Raw genomic sequence first — 10000 nt, 5'->3', positions numbered from 1 at the left:
TTTTTCTTTTTAAAAACGTGACCTCGACAGCGAGTAACCAGCCTCCTCCCCTCCTCACCTCCCCGAGTGTAACAGAGTTTAGTGACCTGTGCTGTAGTGACCCCTCCCCTTGCGCTGCGCCTCCCGTGACAGTGGCGTTTTTGTGTCTGTGGAAGAAGCTTCACTCAACCAGTGATTACTGTAGACTGTGTCCAGCCTTAGCAACATCGGACTCGCGTCACTGGCTGCTTGTAAGACCGAGCACTCCGTCACAAGCCTGGAATTCATATATGAAAATTCTGGTCATTGCCATTTATAGTGAAGTAAACACGAAGTGTTTGTCTTTATTACATGAAACACACCAAGATAAGGACTAATCTTTCGTCAGCCCCCTCATAAGCCCAGTCTTGCTCAATTAACTCACTAGCGCATCCTTCACCTCCACTCACTTCCCGTCTCACTCCCGACCCGACAACCTTTCTGCTTTGCCAGTCAAGAAAGCCAGGTTTCGGTACATATCAGTTAAAAAGTAGTAATCTTGGTCACGAAGTGCACCGGTGCAGAAAGTGGTGACGAGATAGAGAGGGAAAGAAGAGAGAGAAAGCAAGAGGAAGAGAGAAGAGAGAGAAAGCAAGAGGAAGAGAGAAGAGAGAGAAAGAGGAAGAGAGAGAGGGAAAGAAAAAAAATCGGGTCGAAGGAAGTTAGCCGCGACAGGGGAACTCGACCGCGCGGCGTGTTGGCCCCGAGGGAGGAAATGAGTGTGTCATAAAAGCCGAAAGAAGCCGCGAACACATATACATATATGCACCTGTGGCTCCCGGGGACCCGCCCACCGAAACCGGAATTCCATGAGCAAGACGAGTGCACCGCGACGAGGAAGAGGAACGTCTGCAAAAAAGGCTTCCGTAAGAATTCCGCAGAAGATTGTAGATTCGATTCTTTGGAATTTCCCTCGGCGTCGGAAGCACCTGCTCTCGGCCCGTGTCGCTGTTCAGTCACGTCGTCCTTCTTCATTTGGCAGCGACCAGACCTGCCCAGGCGTTGCAGCGGATTAACAGCAGGAGAGACAAATAAGATACCGGAAGACGACCATTCGCCCGAGTGATTAGTCGGAGCAACCGCCGATACGGCCGCGGAGGCGAGGGAGGGAAGGCAAAACCACCGGCGGGCCATCCGTCTTACGCAGTTTTTACTCCATTAATAGTGTAATCACTTCTGTTCTACCTTCGGCTTATTGCTGTCGGGTATAATTGCTGCTTTATAACGCAGACGAGCGACGTCAGTGGAAGAGCAATGTTGCCAAAGAACCACAGGAACCGCGTTGGTCGTTAAACCCCTAGATTTCGCTGTTTTTAGGGGGTTCCGTGTGTTTGCTCCGTGTACGTTTTTTGTGTGCTGTGTACGTGTGTGTGCTTGTGTTTTGCCGACCGGACTTGGCCAGCGAGATGCGCAACTGACCCGGAGACCGCTCGTCCTCCCGCTCCAGTTCGGGAACACCAACCAAAGATAAGTAGTTGTCCAGCGTCTTATGCCTCGTCCTGGCTGAGATTTCTCTCCGTCGAGGCATCCAGCGCAGACGACACCTTCGTACCCCGAGTTCTGTGGCTCGAGGGGCACCCATTCCTTCATCTGCCGCGGAACCCGTGATCCCAACGCGAAGACAAGATGGCTGATTGGTACGGCTCGCGCGAGCAGCTCATGTCTCTCCATGGGCTCGACACGGCGATGCTTGGGTACGGCATGAGCGCAGCGGCATTCCCGCCCATCCAGCCAGACGCCTACTCTCACGCCCATGCCCATGCAGCAGCGGCAGCAGCATATAATTTTCAGCGACAGCCATCGGTCACTCCAGGATTTGCGCATTCATGGTGGGTATAATTTTCAGTTTTTTTATTTACTGTGCTTCTAGATTTGACAGGGTAGGGGGAATATAGAGAAGAAGTGAGAATTTGGGGGTGGAAATATGACTTAGCTAACTTAAGATGGGTGAATTATTGTGTGGATGATTGGGATTATAATTAATAAGTTTAATAGGCGATGCAAGCTATGGACAGTGACCATAGAAGTAAAAGTATTGATACAAGAGTAAGCCTATATCCTAAATGGTGACAATACAATGACTAAAATATGTTCTTTGTAAATATAGGGTACTTATCAGAAATGAAAATATCAGTCAATTCATGGTAAAGTGTATGTTTGGAAGTGGCTGCTAACTATCACCTGTAGCCTGGAACATAACCATAAGTATCTCATGCATGTCCTTCATACAGATGATAACTAAACCAAAATTACCGTGTAATATGACTCCAGCAGAATTAGAGAACAGAGATAATATTAGTAAGCAAAAAGAGATCCCCACGTAGACTTGTAAAAAAGTAATAGATGATAGATTGAGATAAACGAGAAACGAAACTCAGGAATGAGTGAATAATGACAGTTTCACCAACATGTTCCTCGCACCGTGTGGTCTTATTAACCTCCGAAAAAAAACGAGGTCAATGAAGAATTACTTAATTCGACTTGAAGTTTTTCTTTTCCTCTTTTTTTTTATATCACTTTTCCGTGGAATAGAATAGGTGTTACAGCGCTTTATGGCTTGGCTTTTTTGACGAAGGTTACTCGGAAAAACCTTGGCCGTTGCCTTTTTCTCCCCTGGTGTACTTTATTCGGGATTTCATTATGTGATTTTGCAATGGGTAGACCAATAAATAAATAAATTCGGTTGAAAAAAGGTGTGCAATACCTTCATTAGAAATTGTAAAAGAGAAATGAGAGAAATGAAACCAAAACGAGATTAAAAGGAAGAAAGGGTTAGAAAGAAGCTCAGGGGGATTGTGAGTTATACAAATGACAGGGAAGTGACCGAGAGATGAATTCTGTCTCAACTCGGCCGCCAAATCCGAAGCAAACGCGTGCACTTCGAACACCAGGCATTACCGTCGATGTTTTTCCTCTTCCCTGAACATGTGTTACGCTCCGCTAAGACCTGGACTTCCTCGGTGGCAAACATGTAACTAAGCCTGATGTTATTCTTGTCAACAACCACAATCCCTGGCATTATAACAGCAGTCCTCCCTCCCCTTCAATTTTGCCACGAACCTCTCTCACTTGTGGTTTTAAGACGCTGCATTGCCAAAGTCTGTTTTACAACTACACGTGATACGCAGAAGAGTGCAGTTGATTGTCAGATTCATACTCCGGCTTAATGCAACTCCGTGAACCACAGAGATTAGTATTTAAGTGCATAGCGTTCATTTGTACTTATGATGGTTAGACTGACTGAGTGATCAGTATGATAAGAGATGAATAAGCGCTAGTTTAGGAAATGAGTAGCCTTTTCTCATTTGAGTTTGTCTTATAATCAAGGAGCAAAGAACATTATGCCTGTAATTTCCCTTCTGTTTGCCTTCGTCCTCCATCACTCTCTCCTCTTTGAAGGAGAAGAAAGAAACGGGGAGAAGAAAAACGAAACAAGATATAACTCCGAGAAATAAAAAGAAAAAGATAGGGAGAGTATAGAGATAGACACGAACAAGAAATAGAGGGAAACAGAAAAGGAGAAAGGAAAGGGCAGAGAGACATCCGACACCCAGTATACCATCCGGAAGTAGGTAGGACACCGGTACATGTACTTAACCCGAGGCAGGCTGTTACGGACACCGCCTGGGAAAGACTACCTCCTCTCGTTACGTTGTATAACTCGTTTAGACGCAAGTGAAACAGGTGATACTTTAATCACTTCGTTTAAGTTATGTTTCCTCTCTCTCTCTTCTCTCTCTCTCTCTCTCTCTCTCTCTCTCTCTCTCTCTCTCTCTCTCTCTCTCTCTCTCTCTCTCTCTCTCTCTCTCTCTTCCTCTCTCTTTCTCTCTCTTTCTCTCTCTATCCATGTTATTATTACTATTATTTATTCAATCAATTAGACAGGTATTAGACAATTTGATATATATATATATATATAAATAGATGGTGAATGGATAATATTCAGTGAATCATTTATTCATATTTTTCTTACAAATATGATTTACGTTTGCTTATAGTATGACCGTGTATGTATGTGTAAAATCACGTAATTATATGGTATTGATGGGTATTCTAGATACATATATATCTGTCTGTCTGTCTATATGGCTGTGTATTTGTATATATACATTGTGTGTGTGTGTGTGTGTGTGTGTGTGTGTGTGTGTGTGTGTGTGTGTGAGTGTGTGTGTGTGTGTGTGTGTGTGTGTGTGTGTGTGTGAGTGTGTGTGTGTGTGTGAGTGTGTGTGTGTGTGTGTGTGTGTGTGTGTGTGTGTGTGTGTGTGTGTGTGTGTGTGTGTGTGTGTGTGTGTGTGTGTGTGTGTGTGTGTGAGTGTTGTGTTGTGTTTTGTGTTTTGTCATAATCCTAATTATAGCAAAGATATATCAGTAAAGATCATTACGATAATAGTTTGACATGATGGCAGGAATAGCAGGTCATTATGATTATGATGGTGATGATGATAATAATGATCATGATCATAATGACAATAATTATTAGAAGAACGAGGATTATAATAATAATAATGGATATCGTAATGAGAATGATAGTAATAATAATCAATATGATTCTAATAATTATAGTAATACTGATAATGATAAAATAATAATGGTAATGACCATGATGATGAAATAATATTTAATAGAAATTGAAAACAATGATAATAATGATGGCAATAATAATGGTAATGATATTGATTACAATAACAATAATAAATATAGCAATGACAACAACAGTATTAATAATAACATCAATAACAAGGATATTAGTAATGAGATGATAATAACTGTGATAAGAGTAGTATAAATATCATCAAAATTCATTAGTATTGTTGATATTGTTTATCCTCATTTGTTGTTGTCAGTATTTTTTTTGTTATATTATCATCATTGTTTTCATTATCGTTGTTATTCTTATTATTATTGATATATTTTTCGTTATCATCTTTATTAGCATAAGCTTTATTATTCATCATTACTTGTATTACACTAGTTATTGTGAATGTTAATCACTTGCTTAATATCTGTTTTATTGCTATTATCATTGTTTTGTCTTGATTGTGACGATGGAATAATTTCATTGATAACGATGCCAACTGTCAATATCTCAAAATATCAAACGAAGATTTTCATATAGGAGCTTAATCCTTGAAGGACCCTAACATAGGCGCTGGTCTCCTTAGCCTTTGTTAAACAGACCATCACTTCCGATGGGATGTTCCAAGGGTAAAGGGGGGGAGGGGGGGATTGGGGTTGGGAGAGGGGTGGTGAGGGTGTTGTATAAAAGGTAGAGGTAGAATGTAGATTATAGCATTTATTTACGGATCGCGTGACTGTACGGTTAATTGTTTTTGGGCTAATTCTTGAATCGGCCATTTCCTCGTGTGCTGTTCCGAGTGCGTGAGGCGCCGAAGTGGAGCCAGGCATTGAAGTGCAGTTATAATGGCGATCGGTTTATCGTCCCATCGGCTGGGAGTGCACAGACTCACCGTCCCTTTATTCAAATCTTGCTCTCTTATCACCTTCGTTCATGAAAGATAGTTGTTTATTTTTTTCGGCGTTATTTGTATTTTTTTTTATATGGCTTCCGTTGAGAGAGGAAAATATCTACGTGGATACTAAGGTAAAAATGTTATCTCTTTCGGCACTTTGGCCACTATGCGCATAAGTCGGTAATATAGACATATAGATAGAAAAATAGATATAAATATAAAGATCGTTGCTGAAAAAAAAGGTCATATTATCACGCCATTACTTTTTACTTTTTTTTTTTTTTTTTTTTGAATCGCTAGTAAATTTTTCTTTGTGCTGAAATACCTAGCATTGCGCGGGGACCGGAGAGCTTTTCCAGAGCCTTTGCCGGAGCGCCAGCAGGACTTCAGGCATTCCGAGTCCTTCAAGAAAGTCGTGGCCTTCGCGTCCGACACAGAGACAGTCATCGCGGTTGTGACTTTACTGCCGTTCTCTCTGGACACGTAATAGCCGTAAAGCAATTTTTTATCGAGCAATTAGCCATGTTTCCCACTGTGAGGTCCTGCCTCGGGGAGATCTATTTATTTTTCACCTTCATCGACGCGTTCACATTGTCACTGCAATTAGTGTGTGAGTGTGAGTGTGTGAGTGTGTGTTTGTGTACGTGCGTGCGTGCGTGCGTGCGTGTTCTAAAACGAGTTCATACCACCCATGAGTTAGGAAGTCATAAAGGAGAAAGAATAATTTCTTAAGACTTAAGACATTCCATCAAGTTATTTTCTTAACGATGTGTATACACATACTTCTCTTGTTAACGACTATTGATAATCAGCATGGATTGTCAGAAGAATGTGCTAACTAATCGCATGACGAAAGAACATTTCCAGACTGTCACATTTAAAACTCAGAAACTCAAAATTGCACAGACGAACAAACAGTTTAATTTATTGACAAGTAACGTTCACAATAACATACATCGTAAAGCAGGAATGTCATATAAGTCCGTGTTTGGCAACGTTACGTTATCTCAGTGACAATTAATAACGCAAGGTAGAATGAGCGAGTTATTTCTATCATTGCAGGTTTGCAACCGCGTTTCCTCGCTGAATTAAGTGTGAGATATTTTTTAAAGCCATCATTTTTATTTGATCATTTATTGTCCATTTCGGAGTTTATTGAGCGTGTCATTTTTCTTATAAAGAGAAGTTATTTTATGAATTTAAGTTTTTACGATGTATTCTTTGAGGATTGGGTTTTCATTATGATTTACACGTGTGTTATATAAATAAATGTGTGTGTGTGTGTGTGTGAAAACGAGTCTCTCTCTCTCTCTCTCTCTCTCTCTCTCTCTCTCTCTCTCTCTCTCTCTCTCTCTCTCTCTCTCTCTCTCTCTCTCTCTCTCTCTCTCTCTCTCTCTCTCTCTCTCTCTCTCTCTCTCTCTCTCTCTCTCTCTCTCTCTCTCCTCCCCCCTCCCACTTCCCCCCTTCCCCCTCCCTCCCACGCTCTCCCAATGCTCGCGTACCCATACTAGGCGGCGTCTGAATGAACAGCCTTGTACTTAATAACGGCTCGCTCATGGTCAGCCCCGAAGCCTCGTAAACAACTAGGAGAAAACCCGGCCTCTTGCTTCACGAAAAGGAAGCAGGGCGGAATGAGGAATATAGAACTGCTTTTAGGTCTAGTGGCTGTTATTGGTTCTAAGTGGTATGCCTTTCCCTTATTTATTTTTCTTCTTCATCTCTCTCTCTCTCTCTCTCTCTCTCTCTCTCTCTCTCTCTCTCTCTCTCTCTCTCTCTCTCTCTCTCTCTCTCTCTCTCGTAATCTTTTTCACCTTCTCTTCATTTTATTCTTCCGCATGTCCCAGGCCCTTTAACTCCTTCCTACTCCTTACTTCTTCTTATCATCATCATCATCATCATCATCACAACCATTATCATTATCATTATTATTATTATCTTCTTCTTTTACCCCTTCTCTTGTTTCTTCATCCCGCTTCTCCTCTCATCCCCCTTCCTCTCCTATCCCTTCCTATCCCCCCCTCTACCCCCCCCCCCCCTCCTTCGACCGCCAAACCCACCGACATCTCCAATTAATTGTCGAATTTATGCTTATTATTCCCGTTCATCAAAAGGCCAAGATGAAGATACACTTGTGCGGAAAGAATATGGCCAAGACGCTAAGGCCGGAATTAATCTACCTTGCAAGATGATGTGATTATGTTGCAAAGGGGAAGAGGGTGGGGGGGCATTGTTGCATTGCTGTTGTTTGAAGGCAGTTGCGTTAGTCAGCTTTACGTCTTCATCCTGACGGAGTGTTTGCGAGCCCGGCGGAGGGAGGGCGCGGGGTCGGAAGGGCGGCTGCTGCTAAGCGGTCGTAACACAGCATTTTTTTCCTCTTGTATCTTGTTGCCTTCCTGTGTTGACGAGCACACGCATCAAAATAGACACAAAAAGGAATACACAAATATAAATATGTATATGTATATATTCTTAAACACACACACACACACACACACACACACACACACACACACACACATATATATATATATATATATATATATATATATAAATTTACAGGTATATATTTACATATATTTATGTATATATATATCCATATATTAACATATATATTTATATACTATATATATTATATATACACATATAATATACATATATTGTATATATCTGTGTATAAATTTAAATGTATATGTATAAGTAGACATATTTATACCTAGAAACATTTATTTGCTTATCCGCATCCAATGAATAAAATTCAATATATTCCTCATATTTCTTCGCTATTCCTCTTTCTCCCCTTTAATTGGTTTCTCACGCACGCCAAACGTCCGCAGTTACGTGATAAACAGCCATAACTGGAAATATTCTCCAACCATATCGCTTTAGCCTTTCCAATAGGCCTTTAAATCATCATTGACAGAGAGTTCCCGCTGCTATGGTTAAAAGGGGAAGGGGGGGAGGGGGGTAAAGAGAGCAGGAAATCCTTCACTTTTGACACGGCGTCGAGGGCAGACGTACGGACTTTGTGTTGCCTTCGTTTTGAGAGTTGAGAAAAGAGGGTCGAATTCAGGAACGTACGCACACGCACACGCACACGCACACGCACACGCACACGCACACACGCGCGCACACACACACACACACACACACACACTCTCTCTCTCTCTCTCTCTCTCTCTCTCTCTCTCTCTCTCTCTCTCACTCACATTCACTCACACTCACACACACACACACACACACACACGCACACACACACACACACACACACATACACACACACACACACACACACACACACACACACACACACACACACACACACACACACACACACACACACACACACACACACTAAACCACGAGTCTCTTTGAAAGTGTGTATGTGTACAAAGTTAAATTAAAAGCTAAAAATCTCGATAAACGCGCTTGACATTTATAGACCAATCTGTATATAATAAGGAGCTTAAACCCGTTCTATGAATCAATAAATTAGCAAGCCATTCATCATCAGCTGTGTTCTTCAGCCACAGGACCCGCTCAGGCATCCCCTCAAGGACTGCATGTCATGAGCGCGGGCACGGACTTTATTTGCATGCTTCAAGTTCCTGAAATTCACGCTTTAAAGGTTAGTACCCGCCGGGCTTGAGCTTCATTATGCGAATTCTTCTTCCCTTATCCGGCATGTTTTCCTCTGGTAACCGGACCCTCTCGTTCGCCCTCTCGCTCGTTCGCCCTCTCGGATCGAGCCGGTAGAGAGACGGTGATGAAGAGGACGCGATGAGTAATGGTGATTAAAAATATTCTAATGATTGGAGATATGAATGGGATGCCGATGATTAGGAGATTTCATGTTTGGATTAGGAGATGCCATGGGGGGGGGGGGGGGTTCTGTTGTCATGTTCGAGGGAAATGATTGTTATTCATTGCTAGTTAGTCAAGGAGGATCTCCACGGGATATGTAGTACAGAGGATAATAATTATGGTCATGATAAGGATTATGATAATAACAGTGATAGTAACGGTAATGGTGATAATAGTAGAGATGATAGAGATAATGATAACGATAACGATGGTATTGATAATAGTAATAGTAGTAATAGTAATAATGATGATAATAATAATAGAAATAATATCGAAATAAAAACAGACGTCACAAACTAGCACAATACTAGAAGCTACGTCGAATAAACACCAAAAATCCGTTGAGTATCGTGAAGCCCGTAATATTCACCTCCTCCTCCCAGTCACAATCGGTTCAAGACGGCGACCGGCCATCAACCTGAAGCAACGCTTACGGAGACTCAGAGAAGGAAAGGAAAATCCCCGCTTATACGGATATGGTTTCAAGGGATTCTGGTAAATGAGGACCTGGCAAACGGTCTCGGGATGTCCGGTTGCTGTGTGCGTTTAAAGATGAGGTGCCGAGGTGTGAAGGGGCGGCGCTGAAGTGAGGGGAGAGAGAGGAGGAGGAAAAGGGGAGAAGAGAGGAGGAAAGGCAGAGAGACGACAAA

At 42.1% G+C, this 10000-nt stretch overlaps 1 protein-coding gene across 4 annotated transcripts in view; it reads left to right on the top strand.

Annotated features, from left to right (window-relative positions):
* LOC125040548 (protein trachealess-like) overlaps positions 1–10000 on the top strand; it is a 134867-nt gene that overhangs the window by 976 nt on the left and 123891 nt on the right. For all 4 annotated transcript variants that reach the window (XM_047635136.1, XM_047635134.1, XM_047635138.1 and 1 more), the window contains exon 1: positions 1–1847. This exon is cut by the window's left edge. In XM_047635136.1, the coding sequence (XP_047491092.1) occupies positions 1645–1847 (203 nt within the window). In that variant the 5' untranslated portion in view covers positions 1–1644. The remainder of the gene's footprint in view (positions 1848–10000) is intronic.

This window comes from Penaeus chinensis, chromosome 29, assembly GCF_019202785.1.
Source record: "Penaeus chinensis breed Huanghai No. 1 chromosome 29, ASM1920278v2, whole genome shotgun sequence".
NCBI classification, from domain to species: Eukaryota; Metazoa; Arthropoda; class Malacostraca; order Decapoda; family Penaeidae; genus Penaeus; species Penaeus chinensis.
This window is presented reverse-complemented; position numbering and strand designations above follow the sequence as displayed.